The sequence below is a fragment of the Haemorhous mexicanus genome, chromosome 5 (genome assembly GCF_027477595.1).
Source record: "Haemorhous mexicanus isolate bHaeMex1 chromosome 5, bHaeMex1.pri, whole genome shotgun sequence".
NCBI classification, from domain to species: domain Eukaryota; kingdom Metazoa; phylum Chordata; class Aves; order Passeriformes; family Fringillidae; genus Haemorhous; species Haemorhous mexicanus.
In genome coordinates, this window is record NC_082345.1 from 27,571,452 (window position 1) to 27,597,369 (window position 25,918).

The window sequence follows — 25,918 nt, forward strand, 5'->3', positions numbered from 1 at the left end:
ACCACAGCCAGCCCTGACAGCAGGGACAGCCCGGGCCCCAGCCCGGCCGGGCACCCCCGGCCCCTGCCCTCGCACCTCAGCCTCCAGCCCACAGCCCACCGCCATGGAGGAGGAGATCGCCCTTCCTCGCAGCTGCCTGTCGGCCCCGGGGAGCCCCAGCGGGCCCAGCCGCATCCCGGGCCCCTCACGGCGGCGGGACGGCGCCCTGGCTGTGGCTGCCCCCACGAAGCGGAGCTGCCTCTCGGTCACGCTGCGCCGGGCGGCCGGCGGCGGCGGGGGGCTGCCCTGGGAGCGGCTGCGGGGCCCGGCCCCGGTCACCCCAATCCCTCCGCGGCCCCGGCCTGTGGCGGCCGAGGGGCCCCAGCGACACGGCAGCTCTGATGGGGCCGAGGCCACGCCGCTGGCGAAGATGGGGGTGTCCTATGCCCCACCACGCTCCGGTGGGTCTCTGCTGACGGGATGGGCTGGGTGGAGGGAGGGAGGCACCAAGGGGTCCCTGGGCGATGACATGGAGCCCAGCATGGGGCAGGACCCTTCAGGAGAGGTAGGGTGATGAGGGGGAGGATGGGGGCTTCATCCCCTTGGAGTGATTTCCTCTTGACCCACTCTAGAATCGGGGATGGGCAGCAGCTGGTGCGAGGACAGCCCGTGTGCTTGTGAGCCTGGCACCCAGCAGGGAGACAGGCAATGTGGTCTCCGTGTCAGGAGATTTTCTGGGTACCGGAATGCCTGCCTATCTGTCTGTCTGTCTGTCGGAAGCCAGTCTGTCCACTGCTCAGCCTAGCCCGGGGTAACTGCTGACAATTACTTCTAAATGTTCCTGTAACCTGTAGTGAGTGCAGTTTTCTTTTTGTCCCAGAGCACTGCAAAAAGAGGAACCCCAAACCCTTGCCAAGTCCCACAGCCTGGCCCCACCCAGGGAGGGTATCTTGTGGTGGAGGAGCACGTGGTGCTCCTGTCATCCCACTGACTGGAGGGTCACAGCATTCCCAGATGTTGGTGCCCCAGCACAACATGACAGGGACGCAATGCCTGTCGGGGCCAGGGCTCACAGATGTAGGAGAAGGAAATGCAAAGCAGGGAAAGGGCATCCCCATCCAAAGATACAAGCAGCCAGAGGCATCCACATGGCTCTCCAGGCACAGGCACATCCGCAGGGCACATGAAGGTGCCTGCCGCAGGACACGGGTATGTGACCTGTGTCCCCCAATATGGTCCAAGTGGGAGGACCTGTCCCTGCTCGCCACACGCAGGCACACACAGGTTTGTGCACACACGCACGCAGAGGGGACAGCGCTGGCTCTGCCTCTGCGCCTTGGGCTGACAGCCAGCAGTCATGGTGCTGGAGGAGAAAAGGTTTCTCCCACCTTCACAGCAAAGCTGAAGGGCAAATCGCTTTTGATGAACCAAAACATTCTCAATTTCCTCCCTCTGGGAAAGCAGAAGGAGATTTTGCAATTCCCTGATCCTATGAAATACCTAGGGGCAAAGAGCACCCTTTCTCAGCCCCGCCGGAACTATGCTGTGAAGGGTTAAATATGCCCCTCCCTAAACAAGCAGAGATGCTGAAAAGGCTGGGGAATTGGGAGGGAAAAGGGCAAGAAAAGGCCTGTGGGGTGTGGGTGTGCAATGAGGGCGCCTCCAGGACATGGGGGCCCCATCGGCAGCGGCCCCTCCAGCTCCGAGGCCATGCCCCCCCGCAAGTCAGGGAGGCTGGCGGGGGCCTGGGATGGAGCCGGGGGAGGGTGCGCGGGGGGAGATTTTGCGGAGATGTTTAATATTCAGGTCACATGACGATGGCAGCAGGAGCAGCACCAGCATCCCCGCTTTGCTGAAATAGCCACTGGAGAAGGAAGGGAAGGAGAGAGGGGGGAGAAGAGGACACAGGGAAGAAAGACAAAGGTAAAAGCAAGTGTAGCTTTGTAGCCCACCGTGCTTCTTCATCAGCGTCAGGCTATAAAAGCCGGGGGAGACCCACCCCCTTGGGAGAGGATTCGGAGACAAAGGAAGCTTCATGTTCAAAGGTAGGATGCTCCGGGCTTGGCAGGGCTCGGCAACGCCAGAGGGACACCGCTGGGGCTTTTTGCGCAGGCATCCTCGGCCGTGCCCCCACGCTGCCCAGCTCTGGGCACGGGGGAGGGATAACCCCAGAGGGCAGTGGGGGAAATTGGTCCTGGCTTTGTCTTTCCTCTGGTTTTTTCCTTTTAGTGGCAGCAGTCTTGTATGAGGGAGAAGGAGCAGGGCTGGTCATGGTGCTGATGGGGAGTAGCTAGCGCCAGGCACTGCTTTGAAAGGAAGGGATAATCCAGCTGGGAAGTGCCACAGGCGCCCAGCTTGTCCCTTGCCAGTGACAGGCAGTGGGGATGTCCTCTGCCTCTCCCTGGGCATCTGCACAGGAGGCAGCAGGCATGCAGGCAGGGGCACAGGCAGCTGTGGTGGTGTGGCTGCCATGGTCCAGGGGTGCTCAGCATCCTCTTGCCTTGTGATACAGCTGTGCTATCCAGAGGGTGAACTGGGACATGGGACAAGGATTGTACGGCTGGAGAGCAGCACCAAGGGCATGGCTGGGGCTGTGGTGGCTGGGCTGGGATGTGCCCAGCTCCTTCACCTTCAGCTTCTGCATCTCCAGAAAGGCTTCGGCACACGCTGCCCTAGATTTCACTGCAGCTGGGCTCTTGCCCAAGCCCTTTGCAGAGTGCTGAGGGGAAGAAAGGTTGCTGTCGGGAAGGATGCAGCAGCCCAGAGGATTGGGATAATCTTCAAGCCAGGCAAAAAGATGTGGTAAGAAGAATGGTTCTATTCTGTACTCTGATGTCAGGCAGTACATCTGGCAGGGCTCAGCCATTGCCCTGCACAACTGAAAGAAATGCCCTGGGGTCATCATAGGAACTGAGGAGGAAAGGTTTTTTTCCATTGGAGAGATGCTCAGTCCAGCTTCTCTGCAGATCTGAAGCAAGGAGCAGGTCCTGATGGCCATGAGCTCCAGGGAGGCTGTACTGCTGAAGCAGCTGCTTGCTTTCTTTCCTAGGAAGAACCTGGCATCACCCTTTGAGGGCCTGCTTCTGCCAGCCACCTTCAGGTTTTGAACCCATCCCTCCCTGTTCCATGTCTACAGGGAGTGGGACTGTGGGTCCAGGACCATATGGGTGGAAGGAGCTGGGGTGAGATGTGAGTGAGGATCACTGCCTCCAGCTGCAGAGGGACAACCTTGTGCTACACCAGAGGAGAGCTGCAGCGAGGCCATCCATGTGTTACGTGGGGGTTAAATAGCTTTTCCTTGCTGGAAGCTGGTTTGTGGTGAGCGCTGTTTGCAGCTCTCCCTCCCTCTTGCCAGACAAAGAATGGGAAGGCAGGGGGAGGGGGTGCGACTGTATCTGGGTTATCAGGACATAGTAGATGTTGGTCCCTGCTACCTGAGTCCCCAAGGGACCTGCAGGGCCACCTCTGTCCCCACCAGCTCCTGCGAACGTCAGAGCATGAAGGGTGGTAGAGCAGTAGTGGTGTCTGCTCCTGGCCACATATGCCAGCCTTCCAGGAAGAGGTTCTGGGGTGGATCAGTGGGTGTCAGAAGCAGGAGCTAGCTGGGACCATAGGGACCTCTCTGGGCACTCATTCTGGTTCTGCCTGTTCCTGACTCAAAAGCTGTGCATTCCCTTGGTCCAGTCACATGGAGCATCTCCTGTGAGCCAGATATTATTCCTTAACAGCCCAGCCCAGGGCCACCTCGTACTGGATCTGGGCAGCAGGGGGATGTCACCAGCTACAGGCCTCTTAAATGAGCTTCTCTCAGTGCACAGAACAAAGTAGCAGGGAAAAGGGGGACCTTGCAAACAGCAGATGTAAGTGGTTAACCTTGGCTAGCCCTCTATTCATTATCAGCTGTACTGGCTGTAGTGCCCTCTCACACATTCATTGCAGGAGACATCTGCAAGGGCTATGGGATGTGCCCAGGACACAGAATGCCACCCCTTGATCAGCCACTCAGTGTGCTCAGGGGGCTTCCTACCACCATTAGCTTTAGTGCACATAAAACAGGGCCACTCCCAGGAGAGCAGGCAGGCACATTTCATGTCTCAAGGACAGCTCTGGTCCTGGTTTTGCACACCCCAGCAGGCTGTTCCTCAGCTCCTTGAATTCATCTGTGGGAGGCAAAAGGTGAAAAGTCATGTGCAGAAAGATGAACTCCAAGCAAATTTCTGCAAAATGGGGGCCTCCCTGCCTGAGGCTTTATGGGAAGGAGCCCCACACAGAGAAGAAGGCAAGCGACCTAGAGGAGAAAAGCAGGTGGCTTTCTCCTGGTCTCAGGGTTTTCTATAGCTGCTCAAGAACCTGAACCTGAAATATCTGCCCTAGTCACTGCAAGCTCCTGGCTCCAACAGTGAAGCTTGCAAAGGAATGGTCTTGTATGATGATGTCCACAGCAGTTAGCAACATCTACTGACTCTGGGCAAGGCTTTCCTTGGTGAGATTGAGGGATGAATTATGAACCTTTTAGTGAGCCTTGAGGCTGACAGTAAACTCTCTCCTTCCTCCTCCCTGTGTAAGAACAAGGGTTGAAGGAATAAAGGAGAGGGCAACAGCTTCCCTGAGGACAAGCTACCACCCAGGCAGTGAAAGGGTCACAGCCCACATGGCCCATGTTCTGCACCCATCCCTTGCAGCTGCTCAGCTGGGCTTTCTTCCCATCTTGACCTGTTCCCTTCCAGCTTTGGAGTTTATTTGCCCCCATTTCTCCAGTAGCCAAGTTCCTCACTGGGGCCACAGCCCCCTGTCCCTAATTCCCTCATCATTCTGTTTCTGTCTCTCTTCTCCCTCTCTTAGAGCTAGGTAGGAGCCCAGCAGGGCTGTATGGGGTGTATATGGAGAACGCTGCAGCAGCATGCGGGACACAACACAGCCACACAACCATGATACAGGTGATGTGGGCAGCCTGGGAGAGGATGAATGAAGGGTGAGGTGCAGGAGAACTGGCTAGCCTGGCCCCCTGTGCTGTACCAGAGAGATGGGCTTTCCTGGCTCACATCAGCTTTGATAAAGCTGAAAAAAGACAACGGGTGCCTCAAGGGATGCTTCATCAGCAGGAAAGGCACATACTAGTTGTGATGGGTGTGAGAGAGGATTGCAGCTGAGAAGCACTTGGTGTGGCAGGCTGCCTCCTCCAGCAGCTGCCTGGCAGCGTGAGGTGCTCCAAATTGCCAGTCTGACTCAAGCAATGGTCCATCTTGTGCTCTGGTTCCCCCAGGGTACTGCTCGCTGTTTCAGGAGAGGGTGATGATAGTGCAGGGTGCCTTCACTCGGTGGGGTAAAGCAGAAGGGGGGCCATCCTGCCACTGACCTCTCCTGTGTGGGCAAGTTGGAACAGAGGTGACACAAGAGCCTTCAGATGTTACCCACAGTGCTGTACATGAGTGGCTGTGCTACCATTGTCTCACACAGGGGAAAACTCAGACTTCCCAAGCAGTGAAAAGGAGCTGGGTGGTGGCACCCTTCTCCCTGCCAAGGGTGGCCCTTCCACAATGTCTTTCCTTAGCGCATATCAGTGGGATATTACAGCTTATAAAAAATGTAAAATCTTCACTCTGTAGAGCAGCCCTTGTGTCAGCACCAGAGCTTTTATGTGGGAGTGCCAGGCAGGGTCCCCATTCAGCCATGGAGCCTGCTCCAGCCTAACCCTGTCCTTGAAGAAAATCTCTCTGACCTCTTCTCAGTCTGTCTCTGCCTGGCTTGACTAAGCTGTCCCTGGGACCTCAGATTGGTGCCATCAATTTCACCAGTCCAGTGACTTCTGAGTCATTTTCCTTGTGAAGAGGGGCATGTGTCACCATCAAATGGCAGTTGCCTGCCTAGCTGCTCATGTCCTTTTCTGCTGCCAGTGGAGTCTCATAAATGGAGAAAAAACATCTGCCAGCATGATGGAAAGGGATAATTTAGTGTGAGATACTTGGACTGAAGTGGCATCCAAAACAAATGAAGTACTTACCAAGCAAAAATGCATTCTGTCTCTGTCCTGGAAAAATAACCCTCTAATGAGACAAAGCATGGGGGAGTCAAGTAATTAGAGTGGGAGAACCTCTAGTTTGCAGCTGGCTTGTATATGAAAGGTATTTGATTCCTATCCCCTTCATCTTCCTTTCCAGATTCATCCCTCACGCCTGCCTTCCCCACCAATTAGAGCTTTTCCTCCATGCCCTGTCCTCTCCCAACCTCCGCTTCCTCCCAGCGGGTGGGAGCTACTCATTAATGAGACAGAGATAAATGGTTGAGGCCTGCCCCTAGCAATGTGTGCCATCACCCAAAAAAGGGTCAGGGAGGCTGGAAAGCCCTCGGGGTTTTCTTTTTACCCGATTATTTTACATGGAAGAAGTGAGGAAGCAGAGATGAGGAGGGAAAGATGCAGATAATTAATTTTCTGATCATGATGATTAATTTCTTGACTATGACAAAAAACACTGGTCTATGGATGGGAGGCAAGCACAGAGATTATGACCATGCTTTCACTTCCACCACTGTCTTCCTCTGAGGAACTCAGCCTGTGCACCACAGTCAGTAATGCAGCCACCCCTGGCCAGGGCCAAGCATGCAAGTCCTCATGGTACATCCCAAACTCTGTTTCAGTTCCAGGACTTGACACATAATTTTTTTAAGTCTGTTCCATTGCAAATTTTATGGTGAACTTGGAGGGGCAAAACACTGGTGATCCTGTTGAGAACCGGGAGACGAAAATAAAGAGAGACACCTGGAGCTTTGGGCACGCGATTATCAGCCCAGCCAGCCTTGCTGCCCTTGCTCCTGCTGTTTGGAGGGGTCATCAATGCGCTGCATTCTCAATGAACCCCACTTCACCTCCTTGTCTGGAGTGGGACACAGAAGAGTGTGCTGGAAACTTAAGTAGATGTTGCTCCATGATAAGCCTTACCACTAAAATCTTGACAACCAGTTATTCTCAAGAGCCCTTGAAAAGGCTGCTCAATGCTGCCCTCAGCACCTGTGACAGGTCAGCAAGGAGGCTGTTGTTACACCTCAGTGAAGATTTTTCAATCTTTGTTCCCATGCAGGACCAGTGGACAGCAAAAAGGAAGCAGCCATGTCTGAGCTGGTCCCAGAGCCACGACAAAAACCAGTCGTACCAATGAAGCCCATGGGCATCAACACCAGCTTGCTGGGCTACATCGGTATTGACACCATAATTGAGCAGATGCGCAAGAAGACCATGAAGACAGGTTTCGACTTCAACATCATGGTTGTAGGTAGGCAGAGACCAGCTGAGGAGCTGGGAACCATGGCCAGGGACTGTCCCAGGGACTGAGGCCAGGTGGGAGAGCAAGCCCTGCGGGGAGGGCATGAGGGAGCAGACAGAAGTTGCTCTGAGGGAAAACCTGCACAAGGCAAGAAGACACCTCCAGCCCTTTCCTCTGCCAGCCTGGCTCTGTTCCTTGGGCCTGCTGTCATCACCAGGCTGTGGCAAATGTCACAAGCTTCCTCTCTGCAATTCTCAGGTCAGAGCGGACTGGGAAAGTCAACACTGGTAAACACCCTCTTCAAATCCCAGGTGAGCCGCAAATCTTCAGGCTGGAACCGGGAGGAGAAGATCCCCAAGACAGTGGAGATCAAAGCCATTGGGCATGGTAAGAGCCAGGCTGCTGGGGTGGAAGCAATACTGATGCCTCAGCATAGCCTTGCAGAAGATCCCAGCAGTCTACACAAATAGTTCTTTGGTATTAGGCAGCTCTTTCTCCAGAGGAAGCTAAAGGACAGTTTTAGATGGCCTCAGAGACAGACAAGGCTTTTCTTAAACTGAAAGGCCCCTGATGCCACAGCCAAAAGTGAGGGGTAGACAAATACAGAGACTTCACTACCTAAAACATTAGTCTGCAGTTGTGGATTAAGCCTTGCTGTAAGTCATTTTCACCTACAGTTACATTTGATAAGCTACACAAGTTGCATTGTTGGGTCCCATCCCAAGCATGGTAGTGCACACCTCCTCACAAAGCATCAGCACAACTCTGTGGTGGTGCAGGGTAATGAGCATCATCTCAGATTCAGGATGATGCGTTAGAGGGGAGTAGTTGTTTTAGGGTAGGTACTATCTTTGGGCCACAAACTGAGCACAAATTCATTTTCCTGTGACAGAGTGGTGTTAGGTGGCTTTTGTGTAGATATTACCAAAATTTGGGGTCAGACATGGAAATGAGGGTCATAACTGTTGAGGCATGACACAAGCTGGTCTGGTTATGCTTGCTGGGCAGGGAGGGGGGCAGAGCTCTCTTCTTCCCTAGTGGGACACAAAGACATGTTCCATGATAGAGCAGGTTTCCAGGGAGGAGTATGATTGTTTGTAATTTTTCCCTCAGTCATTGAAGAAGGTGGTGTCAAAATGAAGCTGACAGTGATTGACACACCAGGATTTGGGGACCAGATCAACAATGAGAACTGGTGAGTTTTACAAGGTCAAGGCCTTGTGTCCCAGAAAGGGCTGGAGCTAAGATGGTATTTGAGTGACTGTCATCTTCTTGGCCCTTGAAAGCATCTGGGATCCTGTTGCACTTGGGGGCTCATGATGGGGCTGTGGGACTGTGAAACCACAGGTCTGTGTGTGTAATTTGGGGTATGCACATGTTACATGGTGAGTGCTTATTTCTGTGGCCAGTTACAGAAACTCTTAATCATCTGTGCTAATGGCGAGGTGCTTCAGGTGGATTTTTTTTTTTTATGCCTGAGAGTGCTTTGCTGCTGTCAGAGCTGGGAACACTGTAGGCAGGAACATGAGGAGATTTGTACCTGTCTATTCATCTCTCTTTCCCATTTTAACAGCTGGGAACCTATTGAGAAATACATCAACGAGCAATATGAAAAGTTTTTGAAAGAGGAGGTGAATATTGCAAGGAAGAAACGAATTCCAGACACGCGTGTGCACTGCTGCCTCTACTTCATCTCCCCTACGGGGCACTCGTATGTACACAGTCCCTTGTCCTTCCTCCAGCCCGTGGTACCTCTATGCCAGATACATACCCTACACTGCTGCACCTCAGACATGGATCCAGGGATCCTGCCAGCAGGACTGGGCACTGTTTAGCTTAACTTTGGGTGCTATGGGGCTTGAAAGGGTCTAAGCTTACAAGAGTGGGAGAAATGCCACTGTGTTTTTTGGGAGAGGACAGAATGGATGGGAAGAAGGAGATGAGAACATGGTGGCAGCAAGCAGGGTATGTACAAGGGAGGGTTCACTTGTGCCCTGGTGCTTGGACAGTCATTAGGATGGAAGGCGAAGAGGGTAAAAAGTGACCTGTTCCATCTTGTTCCTTCTTGGGCTGCAGCTTGCGGCCTTTGGACCTGGAGTTCATGAAACATCTCAGCAAGGTAGTGAACATCATCCCAGTTATTGCTAAGGCTGACACCATGACCTTGGAGGAGAAGACCGAATTCAAACAAAGAGTGAGTATCTCCTCTTCTGGATAGGATCCTTCCCTGCCCTGGCTTGGAGGTGGGAGAAGTGAGTGGTATCCTTCTTCCTGGGATTGCAGTGCAGTCCTCAGGGTGTGCACAGAGTCCAGTGCTGGGTTGCTGGGTTAAGTCCTAAAGATGCAGCTGTTTATATCTCTGAGGGCATCTGTTAGAGAAGGAAGAAATGTGTGTATCCTTGTGACATCTTGTGATATGTTCTGTCATGGGAACTGGAGAGCCAGACAAGTAACTGAGGCTGGGAAGACAGATTCATCATTGCTGCCTTGTGTCCTCACTTTACTGTGCACTTCCTTGGGACAATCCCTCCAGCTTCTGCCCACTGGAAGGATGTCCCAGATGTGTTTGCCTGGCCTTGCCAACTGCCTTCCCTTCAGGTTTGTGCTGCTTTTGCTCCAAAATGTCTCTCTGATTAGGTGCGCAAGGAACTAGAAGTAAATGGGATCGAGTTTTATCCCCAGAAAGAATTTGATGAGGACTTGGAGGATAAAACAGAGAACGACAAAATCAGGGTAGGAAACATTTTATTGTGGGAGGGGAAGGATGGATGGGGAAGGCACCACATTTTGTTCTGCACTTCAGCATCACTGCCCTCACACATAAGAAATAAACTGCTTTTTAATCTCCATTCCTGTGGTAATTGCAGTCTCTTTCCAGGGATGTCTGTAAAGCAGAGTAAACCTATGAACAACTGCACAACTCTATGGATCACAGAGTCTCCTGCACTCTGTGCTCTGGAACCAGATAGTTTTTCCCTGTGCTTAGAGATATCTGGTCCCCAATAGCTTCACCTACTGTCCTCCTTCCCTGGAAAGCTGCACACTTACTCCATTTCTGGCTTTTCTCAGTATAATTTCAGCTATTAAACTTGATGAATGTTCATGTGGCTTATGGGGAAGGATTATTCGAGTCCCTGTTCTAAAGAATTACAAATCTGTCAAGAAATACTCACCTCGAACTATCCATAGGAGCAGCTCTGGGCTGACAGACCCTCTGTTGGTTATGCTAAGGTACTTCTCCTCTGGTCATCCCCCTCCTCAGAAATGCTGGAGATAATGTGCAGAAAAGCTCTGCCCCAGCTCCAGAGCCCTTGGCACTGCTGCAAGCTACCCACACAGCTTGTTGGGGTGCAAGGACACCTGGAAAGCAAGAGTCCAGAATTCTAGGGATAGCACTGAGGGGTGAAAAGGAGAGCCAGTGAAGTTTTGCTCTGGAGAATCTCTTCCTTTGGAGAAGGCCTTGTGTTTGTTGAGCTGAGAGGTGGAAAGGTGGATGGGGAACCATGGTGGTGTTGGTCTCTGGAATGGGTTCAATGGATCTTTCCACGTGTCTCTCCCCAGCAGGAAAGCATGCCCTTTGCAGTAGTGGGCAGTGACAAGGAGTACCAAGTGAATGGCAAAAGAGTCCTGGGCAGGAAAACACCTTGGGGAATCATTGAAGGTAAAAAACCTCTTGCTTATGGGAGCTGGAAGTATTGTCTGCAGATCACAGTAATAGACAAGGGTCCAGATAGCATGTCCTGTGGCTACTTTCCCATCCCACTTGTGACAAACTGCTTGAAACCAGCCAAAAGGAGAATTCTCAAATACCTGTGCCAGGAGGGAACCGCCATGGTCAATATGGTGCCACTGTCACCACCTGGCAGAAGCTGGAGGCACTCTGAACACCATGGTGTGTGAAGCTAAGCTCCTGAGGTTGTCTTGGTTTTCAAATGAAAATTCATGTGTGACTGCTCAGCATCTCTTAGTGAGTCTCTCAATGCTTGACAGCGTGGCATTCAGACAACTGTCTGTCCTTTCTGAAGTATGCAAGCTCTACCCACTTGGAAGCTGCCCCCATGGCAGTGACTTTCCCATGCTCTGTAACCACAAAGGGGATGTTGAAAAAATAAAATGTAACAATTGCTTGCTTTCTTTTCAGTGGAAAACCTCAATCACTGTGAATTTGCCCTACTTCGAGATTTTGTCATCAGGTAAGGTCATGGTCATGCACCAGTTTCCTCTTGGTGAGCTGGGAGTCTTCCTGAGATCCAGTCAGAATGAAATAGCCCCTACTAAAAGGGAAATAAAGTAAATTTCAGGCAGTGAAAGCTTATGGGGTAAAGGGTTGGATTGAGTTAAGGGGTAGATATTCTAGTGCCTCTCTTAGTGACACGCCCACTGTGTCAGGTAGGTGCTAGTTTTCATGTATGAGCTGGATACCTGGAGAAAAGCAGGATACTACCACCCCTCTCAAGATTGCAAAAACTCCCATTAGGGGAGTTAAAAAAAATCCCATTAAGGTTGCAAAAACTTTTATTTGCGGCTGACAACAGGTCAGTAATAAAGAGGTCACTACCACATCCTAGATTGTGTTTCCTTCCAGGTTGAAGGATGGTGAAAATCTTCATATTTCATTAGCTTTCATTGTCCTGTCTTATTTCTACTCTGTTTCATGAAGTTGCCTCAGCACAAATTCTGCAGGAGAGCTGTAGATCCAGGGTGACCTCTCTTCCCTATAAAAACAACACAAAAAATAAGAAAATAAGAGAAACACAGTCCAAAACCAAAGCCCTGTAGCTAATTCCATTGTGGGTATGGTGCTATTGAGACATTTGGCCAGGTACAATGCTTTGACATCACCCTACTTTCCTCTTTTTGTTTTGTAATACCTTCTGCAGCAGAGGTGCTTTTCCAAAGTCTTTCAGTAAAACCATCCTACCCAAATGATCATCACAAAGCCTATAACAATCCAAGGCCCCAGGCTGTGTATGGAAGTTAGGGATGATGCTTACAGCAGTGTTCTGCAGCTTATGATCTGCAGTGAACCTGATACACCTCCTGATGCTTCCTTGCCTCACTACTGCTTCAGATAAGCCCCAGTCTGCTCTGACACACGAGGAGGGCTGGTGGCTGGGCCTGTTGCACAGGTGAGAGAAGGGCAGAGCACTGGCAAGCACAGCCAGGAATTTCAGCCCATGTCCTGCATCCTGCCTGTGTGTTCTCAAATGCCGATGCTCCAGCTCTCAGTTGTGTATGATGGCACCCATGCTATCCATGCAGAAAGAGGGGTAACAATAATTAGCTAAACTGACTGACTGAAAAAATCTTCCATTTATTTTGGGGAATAAAATTATCATCAGAAGAATAATACTTACTGTGCTGATATTGGCTGTCATATCCTCTTTCCCAACCCACTTTGTCCCCTGCAGGACCCACCTTCAGGACCTAAAAGAAGTGACCCACAACATCCACTATGAGACCTACAGGGCCAAACGGCTGAATGACAATGGAGGGCTGCCCCCCATGACTGCGGAGACAGAGGAAAACCACGAAAGTAACCTGTGAAAGACCCTCCCCCTCCACAGTCACCTGGTGACTCTGGCTAGACAACCCACCCCTGCTACCCCTGACTCAGCCACGGGCCTGTCTCTGCAGCATGTGGCACCTCCTCGGTGGGAGTGAGCGGATGCAAGTGTGAGTGCGTGCGGGCATGCGTGTGCCTCCCTGTGTGCCGGACAGGGACAGGGGCATCTCCCCCGTCCTTCCCAGAGTGTCCCCATCCTCAGTTTGTTTGTGCACAGTGGACTGTCCCTCAGCTTCCCTGCTCTCCTTTCTGTGTCTCAGCTGTGTATTGTGCCTGGGGGAAATAGCGTTGGGGGGGAAGGATTTCTAGGGGCATGGATTTTGGAGGGGGGAGGTGTGGGGCATGCTGTAGTCCTGTTTTTATCACTTGGACACAAGGCAAGGAGAGACTCTGGGAGAGATGGTGGAGTCAATGCATACATGTTGCAAGAGATGTCAGCAGAGATCTCTCTTGGATCTTCCATGGGTGTAAAGGCAGCTGGTTAGTCTGAGGGCATGGTGGCCTGGCATTTAATCCCCTTTTCTTGCTGTGGCTTCCCAAGGGGAAATGGCTGCTTGGAACAGGGTAGATGAGAGAAGATGGGCATGTTTTGTGGTTCAGAGCAAGTGAGTGGTGGGAGGAGACAGAATTAGTTCTTGGCCTGTAGCATCTGTTTGAGAAGCATCAAAGTACTTGGGGAAAATGGATATATTTTCCAAAAGAAGCAAAACCCAGGGGGAAGGAATGTGTTCCTGCTGCAGAGGGTGCATTTACCCAGCCCCACAGGAAGGTCAAAAGCCATGCTTGTGTCACAGGCATTTGACTCTGTGCAGATCAGACCAATCTGTGCTGGGGTCACCCCAGCTCATGGAGTCACCCCATGCCCCGGCTGCAGTGGTCCCTCTCCACCAGCACTGAACAGGTCCTGGCCAAACCCTTCCCCACAAGATGGCCCCTCTGCTGTGGAGCACAGGGAAGACAGTGCCACAGGGGGTCCCTGCTGGGACCTTCCCCAGGGACAGCTCCACTTGGCATAGCACCTTGGGGATCTTAGAGGAGTCCAAACAGCCGTGGATTGAGAAGCACTGGGCCAGGGTAGGGGCACAAGAGATACCTCTTACCCATTCTCATCGTGGAAATGGCTGCATTTGCTACTGTAGCAGTGCTGTTCCTCTGCTCTCCTACTGTCCCATGTCCTCCTCCACTCCTGTGCTTTTGTCCTCATTCCCTTTTAGCCTTCCATACCTTTCATCCTTCCTTTCTTTCCCTGTCTCACTTTCTGTTTTTTATCCTTAAGTCTCTCCTTCATTTCTCCAAGTACTTGAATATTCCTCTTCTCCAGGCTGTTTCCTCTCTCTCCCAAGCTCTCACACCTTCTTAACAATGTGCTTTTGTGTCCTGTTGAGAAGCTTTGTTTTACCTTTCCCTGAAAGGGATGGGGAGGGAAGGTAAAGACCTGTGAGCAGAAAGAGGCACAGCTTCACTGAAGACCACATGCTTGTGTCTAGCTGGTGTGTCAGCCATTTTCTGGGTGTCCCTGGGCGAGGTCAAAAGTGTCAGGGCTGACTGGGCAGAAGGAAGGAGGGGAGAAGACCAGAGATGTCCTGAGGTTGGCAGTGTCTCCCTGTCTCTGCCTGTCACGTGGCTGGCAGGGGCTGTCCCCTCCAGGAGAGTTGCCAACCGCGCATAAAAACGCACACGTGGAATGCCATGGCCGGGCACCCAGCAAGAGGAAGTGTGGGGGCTTGGCATGGGGGTTGGAAAGGCTGGCACTGGAGGGAGGAAGAAAACAGCAAATGAGCAGCACAGGATGACTCCAGTCAAACTTGATGTTGGTTGACGGAGCTGTATGGGGGCCGGCACTGGCAATAGGGTTCTCCAAGCCTTAGCAAAACTGCCAGGAGCGTATGTCCATCTTGTGGCTTTCTCTGGTGCTGTCACTGCAAAGCAAAGGTTCTCTTCACTCTCACTCCCACCTGTCCACACAAATCAGCCATTCTCAGCACCACTAGGACGTGAGGGCCATTCCGGCACTTCCTAGTCCTTTCCCCACCCACGTTCAAGCTCCTGGTGTTCCTGTATGCAGTGTGTGCGTGCAGCCTTGTGCAGCCTTCCCCCTGCACCAGGCTCCTCGGTCCTGCAGGGAGCAGGAGCCTTGTCACTGGTGCCAGCAGCCATACCATGGACCCCTGCAGAAACCATCTGGCCACGCTGCCACTCATCCTGCCACACAGCTGGCCCTGCTCGGCCCAAGGACATCAAAGACGTGAACCTCATCAAAAACACTGCCAGGGCTCTGCTTCTTCTCAGCACTGAAGCACGAAGCCACGTCCCATCCCTTCATCCTGGGCTACAGAATAGTAATCTTTATGACTTTTGGGCCCAGCCAAGGGTTAGGGCAGAGACACAATGCTGCCCTGCTTAAAGAAAGCAAAGCAGACCCACGCAACAGAAGAGACTTTCCTTTGCCTGTAATGTGGATTTCAAGGACAAGGTTGTGTGTTTTGCTCTATAGATTTAGGAATTTTTATTTCTTTGTAATAACGTGGTTTTTACACCCTGCTCTGTAATTTCTTGTCGGATCATAGACTACTTCAAAAGGATCCGTAAAAGCTTGTGAGAAAAACACGCTCAGGTACTCCTCGCTGCCATCTGCTCATGCCAACATCCTACCAATCTCCCGTGTACCTACCAGAAAGTCTACAAACGGCAAATACAAAAAAAAAAGAAAATCCCACGTGGCATGACAACGGGAGATACTGTTGGGAAGAAGCCTCTGTGAATGGATAAGCTGGGAAAAGTCTGAATCGAGCGCCACCAGCTGAGTTCCAGGACGACCACAGCAAGTAGCTGTTCCCCTGAGATATCCCGAGTGATGCTGCAGAGGGGAAGAGTCTAAACCTTACACCCGAGAGGCCCGCTCAGCGCATTCGGAGGCTCACGAGCTGTTCAGCAGAAAGGCCGTTCGCCAGAAAAACTTTGCCAAACACGGCAAATCCTGGACGACTTCCACCGAGGCAACCACGGCAGCGCACAGGCGTGGTTGCACTGAGCGGAGAGAGCCGGAGGAGCGAGCAGAGCTGCGTGTAGGCACCAGTGTCTGTGGTTCGTTGTGCGGCCCGGCGCGTGGCCGCCCTCAGAGCGTCCTCGCCGCGACAGGCGGCCATTAAAGCGACGCAACGCCGCCTCACTTCCGCCTCGCTTCCCTCTCACTTCCGCCTCGCGCGCGCCGAGGGGGGCGGGGCCAGCCGGGAACGCGTTCCCAGGGCGGGGCCGCGCTGGATGTGGCGTCACTGCCGTCACCGGGTCAGGGGCGGGGCCGGCGGGGCAAAGATGGCGCTGAACAGGAACCACTCTCGGGAGGGCGGTGTCGTCATCCCCAATGCCGAGAGGTACCGGGGGGTCGGGCGGGTCCTCCTCGCCCATTGTCCCCTCATCAGGGCCGGGACGGCAGGGCCCGCAGGTGGGAGGTTCCCGCTGGGGCGACCACCGTTTCCTGCCCGGCCGCGTAGGCCCGGCTCGGCCTGGAGTCTGCGTTACTGAGGGGCTCCCTGGCAGGGCTGGGGCGGGCAGTGGGGAGCAGGCTTGGCTGGAGTCCGTACAGCTGCCCCGTCTTCACCGCGGAAGCTCGGGGGTCCTTAAAGCCGCTCCAGCGGGCGTCTTGGGTGAAGACGGCGGCTACCATCGCTTGTAAAAGTCAAGGAGTTGGGTTTTTTTTAAGGTCATGCACTTAGTGACGCCAGAGGGGCAGAGACTGTTTAAGGTAGGAGTCTTGGTCACTTGAATTCGTAAATAAGGAACTAGAATTCGGAGTTCCTCTGCGTGGAGAAGCGCCTCTCCATGGAAGCACAGCCGGCTGCTCGAGGTCTGCCCTTGCCCCAGGCGGGGATTGACCGACCAGCTGAGCAGACTTGGGCTTCAGTTCGGTCCTGCTGGGTGCTCCCAGCATCCTGGCACGAGAAATCCTGGAAACCCGAGGCCCAGTAAAGGATCAAAGTAAAAGGATCAAAGGAGTTGGTTTGGGTCTGGTGATCAATAGGAAAATTACATTCGAAAAATATGCTCTATCTTGTGTTGAGTTTGGAGCTGACTCCTAATACTTCAGTCAGGAAGGTCCTCTGACATGTTGAGCTCATGTTAAAGGAGATTTCTCTATCCTTTGAATCCTGGGCTGCACCAAAAGCAGCATGGGCAGAAGGTCAAGGGAGGTGATTCTGCCTCTGTATTCCACTCTGGTGTGACCTCACCTGCAGTGCTGCATCCAGCTCTGGGGTTCCCAACATAAGAAGGGTATGAAACTTGTAGCAAGTCCCGAAGAGGCCACAAAGTTGATAAGAGGAATGAAGCACTTCCTCTACGAAGGCAAGCTGAGAACATTGGGGCTGTTCAGCCTGGAGAAGAGAAGGCTGTGTGGAGACCTCACTGCAACCTTCAAGTATCTGAGCAGGACCTACAGGGAAGGCACAGAGGGACTCTTCATCAGGAGCTGTAGTGCTAGGACAAGGAGTAATGGGTACAAGCTGAAAGAAGGGAAATTTAAGCTAAACATTAGAAATTCTTTACTTTGAGGGTGGTGGGGCACTGGAATGGGTTGCCCAGATGAGCTGTGGCCTTGGCAGTGTTCAAAGCTGGGTTGGATAATGCCTTGATTAAACTGATCTAGTGGAAGTTGGCCATGGCAGAGAGGTTGGGACCAGGTAATCTTTAAGATCCCTTCCAAGCCTTCACATTGGCTTGAGATCATAAAACCATTCATTCTTTGAGGTGCTGCTCAGTCCCAAGTGAGGGCAGTGTGGCTCCACAGGGTGCACAGCCTGCCATGACAGCGCTGGACAGGCATGCAGGTGCAGACTGGTTCAGCAGCCTCATTACTCTCTGTGGTGTGGCTGCATGTTATTTGCTTGTGTGAGTAGCTGCAAAGCAGTAAACATTTCAATGACTGCATAGAAATTCTTCCCAGTGAGGCAAAATTATGTGAAATGCTGCTATGAGACGTGATTGAGGGAGTGTTCTGGTAAGACTAAAGCTGTCAAAAAGTTGGTTGTGTTTAGCTTAGAATATGTGTTTCCCCCTTGCATTTTGGAAATGGAAAGAGCTCTGCTGTCTCATAAATCTGTCCCTTCCAGCCAGTCTGAGAATCTCCATCTAGCTCAGCTATGAAGTAGTGTCCCAGTAGAATTTCTTGGTCAGGTTGTTTTTTCTCATCAAAGCTAGACTTTTCAACATCTTTATTCTTGGGTAGCTGCATTCTTCATATACATCTACAATGTTCTTCTCTTCCCTAAAGAGCAAATTACCTGAGACTATAGGGCATTTGGTTGTTTTTCCATATGGTGGCCCTGAAGATTCTTCCCTTCCCCAAATAATTGCACAGTTTCTTGACTTTATTTGACTTCTACAGTATGGTGAGCAGAATTCATAAGGATTATTTTAGATCCAGCCCATTCAGGCTTGTGTTGGTTTAGGGTTTTGTCAGTGTTTTTCATGCTCTTGAACGATGAAACACCTTGGAGTCTTCTCCACTGTAACACGCTGAAGTTTATCACCCTCAAGGTTCTTTTGTTTATTCTGCAGATTTTCTTACTATGTGGTATGTTTATATCTGCACCGTAGACTCAGTGACGTGCTTTCCAAAGATGACTCATTTTTTTCTGAAAATATATTTACTTTTTCATGCAACTTCTATACCCCTGACGCTGCAGCATTCACAATTCTCTTTTGGATTTGTGTCATTAGGAAACTCTGCTAATGTTCCCGTAGATCTCTAACAATAATATCTTTATTGCTGACATTGCTGACTCATTGCTTCATTCCTTAGCATGGTACTGTTTACTACAAAAGCTTGCTTGAGTCACGTGAGGCAGGGTCAGTTCTGAGGGTTTCAGTGCAGCCACTTCCTCAGTTTACACAGTGGGTGTGGTGTCACAGCAGTGCTGTTTTCCAGTGCAGTGGACTTGATTTGAGCATGGGCTGGGGAGGGAGGAATGCTCTGACATTACACCTTGGCATCAGGGGGATGGTTTCTGACACCTCAGCCCTTTCTGTGCCCTGATCTTTGGGTTGAGGGTCTTTGTGTGTAGAGTGGAATTCCTCAGTCTGACACCTTTGGAGATAGAAACCGCCCTGTATATTAAAGGTGCCCTTGTTGAAGGAGGAGCAGGGCTTGTCTCAGATGAGAGGATGAATTCTTCCAGTCCGCATAAATCATCCCTCTCTGTTCAAAGTCAAAACGGCGGGAGCCACAGCAGGACTTCAGGATAATACTCAGAGTTCTGCTGTGCTGTTCCCTGCTCTGTGTGATGAGGGTATGTGTCAGAGCTGTCACCAAGTTTGTCTCTCCAACCTGTCTGATTTCTTCCTGCAGTGTCCTCAAACAGTGCAAAGATGTGGAGCTCTCCTTCAGTGACGTGACAGGCAAGCCTGAAATCTTCAAAGGCACCAAAAAAGGAATGCTGTATCTCACCCCTTACAGGGTAAGTCTGATGCCAGTAGGGTAGCTTCTTTCTCAAGGGATCTTGTAAACTTTAAACCAGAAATCTAGTTGATGATGGAGGAAGGGGTTTTTGTTGTGGACGGGACCACTGACAGCACTACGTAGGAGAAGGAAAGGTGGCAATGGGATAGTCCATACCTATGCCACAGTCCAAATCACCTACAAAGGCACGTGCAGTCCTGGAAATCACTGTCTAGAGAATATATTTCATATAATGTGTCAGTTGGTGATACTTCCTTTGCAGATTCACATAGATTATCCTTAAAAAGCAGAACAGTAAAACTCAGTAAATGTGCAGGTGTATTTTAAGTGGTTTATTATTTTGGATTATACATGCTTCAGGTCTGTGAGCCATGTGCCATCAAATTTTTTGGGGATCCACTGTGTTAAAGCTGTGAAATAATTCAATGTATACTCATACTAGAGGTTAAGTTACCCTCTTTTTGGGTGCTGATATGGTGAGAGCTCCATCATCACTCTCCCTATTGAATTCAAGTAATTCAGAAGCATTCCCTGCTGTCTTGCAGATGATCTTTGTGTCCAAGGGCAAGGATCCTATGCTGTCCTTCATGATGCCATTCTATTTGGTGAAAGGATGCTCCATCGAGCAGCCCGTTTTCTCTGCCAATTACATCAAAGGGCAGATCCAGGCCGAGGCCGGAGGTATGTGCCAGTGCTTTGCATTCTGAACTCTTCCCAAGCATCACAAGGCCATTTTTGCTGAGCACCAGACCAGCTTATGTGCACAGGAATGGCAGAGTAGCTGTGGTGGTATAGCTGGTGTGTCCACACTGGGCTAACTCCCCTCTCCTGCACTTCAGGGCACTGCTGCCATGTTACTTCCTGCCTTTGGGCCAGGGACTGACTTGCCCAAGATGAATTCTGTGTAATTCTTTAACTTCTGTCTTGCTTTGTGTATCATGTTTACTCACTTTCCCGATGTGCTTGTTTTTCTTTGACCTGAGAGGGTGGGTAAATGACTGAGGCACCAGTCCATGCTATTGATACACAGAATTAGAATTAGCATCCACTTTTGGTTTTTGGGAAGTCAGGATCCCCTTGGGTATGGTTTGCATGGATCTGGGAGTCTGCTGTCCATCATTGATTTAGCTTTGATCCCAATTTGATCATGAAGCCACAGTAACACTTAACAGAGGTGTTTATGACCAAACACGGGGAATTGCAAAAGATAAACAGGGATTGGAAACATGGCTTTTGGTTCAAATTTCTTCCCTCTTCAGCCCTTTCATGTGCATTTTCTTGGCATCTGAAGTGTTTATTCTTTTTTTTCTGTTTGTAACAATGTTTTAAAGAGACTGGGCTGTCTGGGGGTTATGGATCAGCCTACTTTCTTGGGCTGAAGTCATACTAAGACAGCAGTTTTATAGAGGTGAATCTCCAAAGGAATGACTGTAGCCATGATGGACTCTTTTGTTATATTTCTATACTTTATTTCTACTTTGTCCCCAAGAGACTATCTCTCTTGATACTAATTTAATTTTTAGACAAGGAAGATAAATCTTATATTTAAATGACATATTTTTTGTTAAAAACACCAGAGCTCAAAGCACCTTCCACCAAAAAAACCCCACCAAATCCCAAAAAGCCCTTAGGAAAACAAGGCACTCTTACTTCCCTTGCAAGACATTGCCTACTTGATTTTTTTTTTCCCCTGAGAAATTGCTATTATACCTCAGCATTCAATAATCTGAGCTTCTATGTGTCAAGGAGATTAAAGATGTTGCATCTTGATTTAAATCCTGGCTTGAGCTGCAGATCCTGATCTGTAGTTCACTGAGGATATCAATAAAACTTCATCTGAGGGCTTTTAGTTAATATCCTCAGTGAAATAAATGTTCCATCTTTACACTGTTCTTTATTAGGTTCCATTAAACCTTCAGGAAAGAACAAAACAGCCTTGTATCTAGAGTAGGCTGCTTCTACATGACTATACCTTTCAAAGGGTACAACAATGAATTCCTGATCCTCTTGAGATATTATTTTGGGGGACGTCTGATAGCAGTGCCATGACTCCTTCCTGTAATAGGATGCAAAATAGTTTTGAAATAAAGAAGAAAATAATAATTGAAGTATAAACAATTTTGCTGGCTTGGATTCAATTTTAATTCTCTCTCCTAGGTGGCTGGGAAGGGCAGGGGACATTTAAACTGACGTTCAACAGTGGAGGAGCCATTGAGTTTGGACAGCTGATGTTGAAAGCTGCTTCTAGTGGTAAGGGATTTTCAGATCCTGTGGTTTCCCCATGGCTGGCTGAGCTAGTAAGCAAATTGTGTTTGTTGTGAACTCCATGGGAAGAGGGGTACCCTAGGCCCCCTTCCACAGCACAGTATTTTTTTTCTTTCCAGGGGAGCTTTTGGTTTCCCTTTCAATCCTTTTTCTTTATTTCATCTTAGTGCTTTGTGCAGTCAGAATGTTTTGAGGTTTGGGCTTCTGAGGTGGACCACCTTTTTCTATAGAGCCTTATTTCTACTGGAAAAAAGTTGAAATATGTGATGGTGAAAAATTGCTTCACTTAGCTCTCTCAGCTCAGTTCTAAACTCATGCAGTAAGATGGGGAAAGCTAATGTGCACATTTGGAGAAGGGAAAAATAAGTTTTTTAAAAAACAATTCCTTTTTAAAATTTTCAAATGGAGGAACAAGAACTCTTTTCCTGATGAAGTTTTCTTTTTTAAAAAATGTATGTTTTAAAATGTACTTGTTTTCAAAACGAAAGTATATTAAAAGAAAAGGAAAACATGCTGTACTGCTACTTGCTTTAGAGTGATCTTTCCTTCAAGCAGTGGGAGCTCTGTGGTGGGACTGGGACCTGTGAGGTATTTTTGCAGCTGGTTTCCTTCAGCACTCAGTGACTAATGCTTTCCAGACACAGTACTATGCCAGGACTATATAGTGAATCTACATAAGGGGAAACAGTGCTGCATTAACAGGACTATTTTCATTTTATTTTCTACATTCAGTTTTAAGAAAAGAAGTCTGGCTTACTAAACGTGTGTTCCTTAGCTTCCAGTGGGGTTCCTCTGCAGAGCCCTGGCTATGGATACACCCCTGTTCCTGGAGGATACGCCCCTGTCCCTGGGGGCTACGCGGCCCCTCCGCCCCCGAACGGACCTTACCCATATGCACCGCCTGCCTACGGACCTGCTCCACAGCCCATGGGCTATCCCTACGCCCAGACTCCAGGTTTGCAAGCTGTGTGATGATGTCTGGCTCTGATGTTAGTTGTGAAGAAATGACAGTGGTACAGTGAGGGTTATGTTGAGGGTTGCTGTAGTTTTGTCTCCATCAAGGACCCTTGTCCTTGCAGAAATCTGTCAAGTGCTGTTGATCACACCCGTGTGTCGCTATAGTCCTAGCTACATGAAAATGTGGTTTGCAAATTGTGCTGCTGCTTGGTAGAGAATGATTGATTGCCTGCTGACACGACAGGCATTAGCAAATTATCAAATCCCTGCTGTCTGCATCCCTGCTAAGCCTGGAGAGCTTCCCTTTCCGCTGCTCTTGTCCCAGCTAATGTGCTGTCAGGCCTGAGTATCAGCCTGGTGTTGTGTTTTTCAGGTATTTACCCACCACTTCCAAACATGAACCCCATGTACATGCCGCCCCCACCACCTTACTCTGGGGCGCCTCTTGCAGGACCCTCAGCACCCTCAGCTCCCCCAGCCTTGGTGAACCCAGGAATGCCAGGTAAATGGGATTGGGCGGTTGCCAGGGTCTGGGTGCAAATGGTGCCTGGGGGCTTGGGTTGAGGGTGGCATGGGCACAGCATGGCGTGGAGAACCTGTCATTGCAAAAGCTCCACGTCTTCTGTAGGGAGCTGCTCTGCCTTGCATTGCACAGCTTGTGGTCAGCCCTAGCCAGCTTTCCTGAGCTGCTCTTGAGTTCTAATGCAGCTTGCTGCAGTTCCTCTTGGCTCCTTGGGCCTTTGTTGCCTCCTTGGAAGAGGTGAAGCTGGGGAGAACGCTCTGGGGCTAGGGCCATTGCCTCAGATATTTAAGGTGGCTTCTTTTCCTTCCTTTCCAGGAGGCAGTAAGGCCATGGAAGCGGCTTCCAGTGCATACTACAACCCCGCCAACCCACACAACGTGTACATGCCCATGGTGAGTACCATGCCTGGTCTTCATGTGCCTACTCCCTCCTCTGGCACTAGCAGAGATGGTGCTTTGCTTTCTTACAAACTCTAGTGTACCTTCATGTTGAACATGCACAGAAAGTATACATTTTTATGGGAGGGAGGCTTCCATGAGGAAGACTGGTGAATTTTTCAGTCAGGAAAGGAGGAAGGCCTTAAGATTGATCCCTTAACAGCCATTTACTTCCTGTCTTACTCCTAAAGGCATAACAGACTTGCATGGGCAGAGAGAAAACACAGAGCTCTCTGCATCCATTGGGCCTGAAAATGAGGAGAGTTAAGGATAGGTCACTTAAGGATGATGGCATGTGGGTTTCTATTTTGCTTTCTTTCTGGGCTGCATGGAGACAGGGAGGTCTCTTACTGTTCAGTCAGTGGCAGCCAGTAGGTCATCTGTAGCCTCCATCTGGCACATGGCAATCTGGCTGTGCCCCTCACTGCCTTGCTTGGCTCTAGCAGGCTGGAGACTGATGGAGCAGCAAAGCTGGCCCTCAGCCCAGGGTTTGCTGTCTGCTGGGTCAGAGCTATGAGCTTCAACAGGGACAAAGCCCTGGAAAGGAAGGGAGAATGGCATTTAAAACAGATTAAATGGTCCATTTGCAGTAGACCATTTGTTACCTGGTTTTGAGGGGACTTTTCCTAGAAATGTTATGGAGACAGCTGATGTTACAGAACACAGCTGATAGTAGAGGGGAATGGGGTGATGAAATGACAGCTTAAACCATAGAACTTAGTTCTGTCTGTAGCTCACTGCAGGGCACCCATTTCTGGTGAGCCAAGCCTGGGAATGCCTGGGAAGAGCTGGACATAAAACAGCATGGTTGTTGACTCTACTGTATCTCTTTCCAGGATCTGCCACCTCCTTATGCACCTCCTGAGGATAAGAAGAACAACTAGCAGAAGGAAATTGCAGCCAGCCTCCCACATTCTCTCTCCCTGAAGACAACTTGGCTGTTAATACCCCTCAAATTAGCATATCTCTAGATCTCTGTTTCTTTACAATAGATGTAGTGCTGGGCAGCTGAGCACCTGCCCTTATTAAACATTGAGTCAGTGGCAATACAAGGCAGGACAACAGCACTTTCCTACTTGCTTTATCTCATGGGGTCAAAGGACTAACCTTTTGCCCTGCCATTGGCTTGAGGAGAGAGATGGACTTATTAAACTGTATCACATTGTTAATCTAGGACTAAAATGTGAAGGCTCTGGGATCTTGTTGGAGTAAAACAACTTGGAATGCCAAACTTGACTTCTAAAGCACCATCCAGGAGGAAAGGTGTAGAGAGCTATGAGGTTCCCTGCATAGATCCTCCGGTGACCTAGAAAGGTGTTAAATGTCCTTAAATTCTAGGACGGTTCAGTGTGAGATGGGAATGGAAATGCTGTATTGTGTTGGAAGTGTGTGGCATTCTGGACTAACAGTTGAGGGGTCATGACCTTGGGAAGTGCATTCAAAGAGATGCTGAAGCATTTGGCTACGAAAGAGGGAAGGGGATGGTTCCCATCAACTTGTCTTTGTATCCATTGAATAGAGAAGCAAACAAAGGTGTGCCTCAGGGCAGTGAGCTCATAGACTGGCAGGCCTGAGGATCATTCTGTCTTTTCCCCTGTCCGAGCAGGCCGCATATCTGTGCAATGATCCTGTGTCAGGCAGCCTAATGCTGCACAGGAGGCTGCCAGCCTTGGAGCAAAATATGTTACATAGGCAGATGACCTGGCAGTAGCCTTGTCAGGAGACGAGTCCTGCAGCCCTGGCTCCCTCTGCCGAGCAAACTTGTGCTGTGTGCTACCTCCACAGGGGAAAACTGGCCTTCATCTTTTCCTTCAGCTGCTAGAGCCAGGCTGTGTGCCCACATCTGAGCAGCATGGGCAGGTGGGCACTGTAATGCCACAGCTGGTTGCTTACAGGTGCAGTGCCCTTGCCTGGGAGCTGCTGTCTGGGTGGGAGTTACCAATGCTTGGCTCTCTTGCTGAGACTCTGGCTGCTCAGCCACAATCTCTCCTTTTTCCTTAGGACATAGTGCAGTTAAACCTGCTCTGAAGAGAGTCTCTAGTCTGGTGGAGATCCCTGTGATCCTTTACATATAGGGTGATTGTACTTCTTCCTACAGCCTCCCTACCTTCACAAGGAGGGGGAAGGAGTGTTTTCCCTCTTCCCTGTATGGCAGGGCTCTCCTGCAAGTCAGGTTTGCACAACTTAAAAGTATGAATTCCTAAAGCAGTTACACGTTGGTTTCCTCATCTATAAACACTTTTTCTGACTTATAGATATTCTAACAACTCTGTATTTAAAAAAAAAAAATCAACCATGAATGTTTGTAACTTTTTGAATTGCACTTTAATACAGGAGTGTTGATACCTTTATCTGCCAGTTCAGTGTTTTGTGTGTTGTGTTGACCTTAATTCTTGCATGCTGCACAGAAGGCTGGAATGAACTACAACCACTGCTGCTGTTCCCTTGGGTCACCTGTGGCTCAGTACATCTCTCTCC

The 25,918-nt window shown here is 50.2% G+C and overlaps 2 protein-coding genes and 1 long non-coding RNA gene across 4 annotated transcripts; 2 read left to right on the top strand and 1 right to left on the bottom strand.

The window, feature by feature from the left end:
• Positions 1 to 14,290, top strand: SEPTIN3 (septin 3). 2 transcript variants are annotated; one of them, XM_059846555.1, is made up of 10 exons: positions 1 to 440; positions 7,056 to 7,247; positions 7,497 to 7,625; positions 8,352 to 8,433; positions 8,812 to 8,949; positions 9,315 to 9,432; positions 9,876 to 9,971; positions 10,800 to 10,899; positions 11,380 to 11,431; positions 12,650 to 14,290. In XM_059846555.1, the coding sequence occupies exons 1-10, from the start codon at positions 104 to 106 to the stop codon at positions 12,783 to 12,785; spliced, it is 1,380 nt and encodes a 459-aa protein (XP_059702538.1). In that variant the 5' UTR covers positions 1 to 103; the 3' UTR covers positions 12,786 to 14,290. The 2 variants fall into 2 exon arrangements, with proteins under 2 accessions (XP_059702538.1, XP_059702539.1); XM_059846556.1 differs by having other exon boundaries at positions 343 to 440; positions 10,803 to 10,899.
• LOC132327396 (uncharacterized) lies at positions 11,736 to 16,073 on the bottom strand. Its single transcript, XR_009486526.1, has 2 exons — positions 15,476 to 16,073; positions 11,736 to 11,953 (listed from the first exon to the last, which is right to left on the bottom strand). It is a non-coding gene; the product is annotated as an uncharacterized LOC132327396 (long non-coding RNA).
• On the top strand, positions 16,020 to 25,798 carry WBP2NL (WBP2 N-terminal like). The gene is made up of 8 exons (XM_059846559.1): positions 16,020 to 16,175; positions 19,148 to 19,256; positions 19,804 to 19,939; positions 21,416 to 21,508; positions 22,299 to 22,478; positions 22,854 to 22,982; positions 23,319 to 23,395; positions 24,277 to 25,798. The coding sequence occupies exons 1-8, from the start codon at positions 16,066 to 16,068 to the stop codon at positions 24,322 to 24,324; spliced, it is 882 nt and encodes a 293-aa protein (XP_059702542.1). The 5' UTR covers positions 16,020 to 16,065; the 3' UTR covers positions 24,325 to 25,798.
• Positions 25,799 to 25,918: the final 120 nt, after the last annotated feature.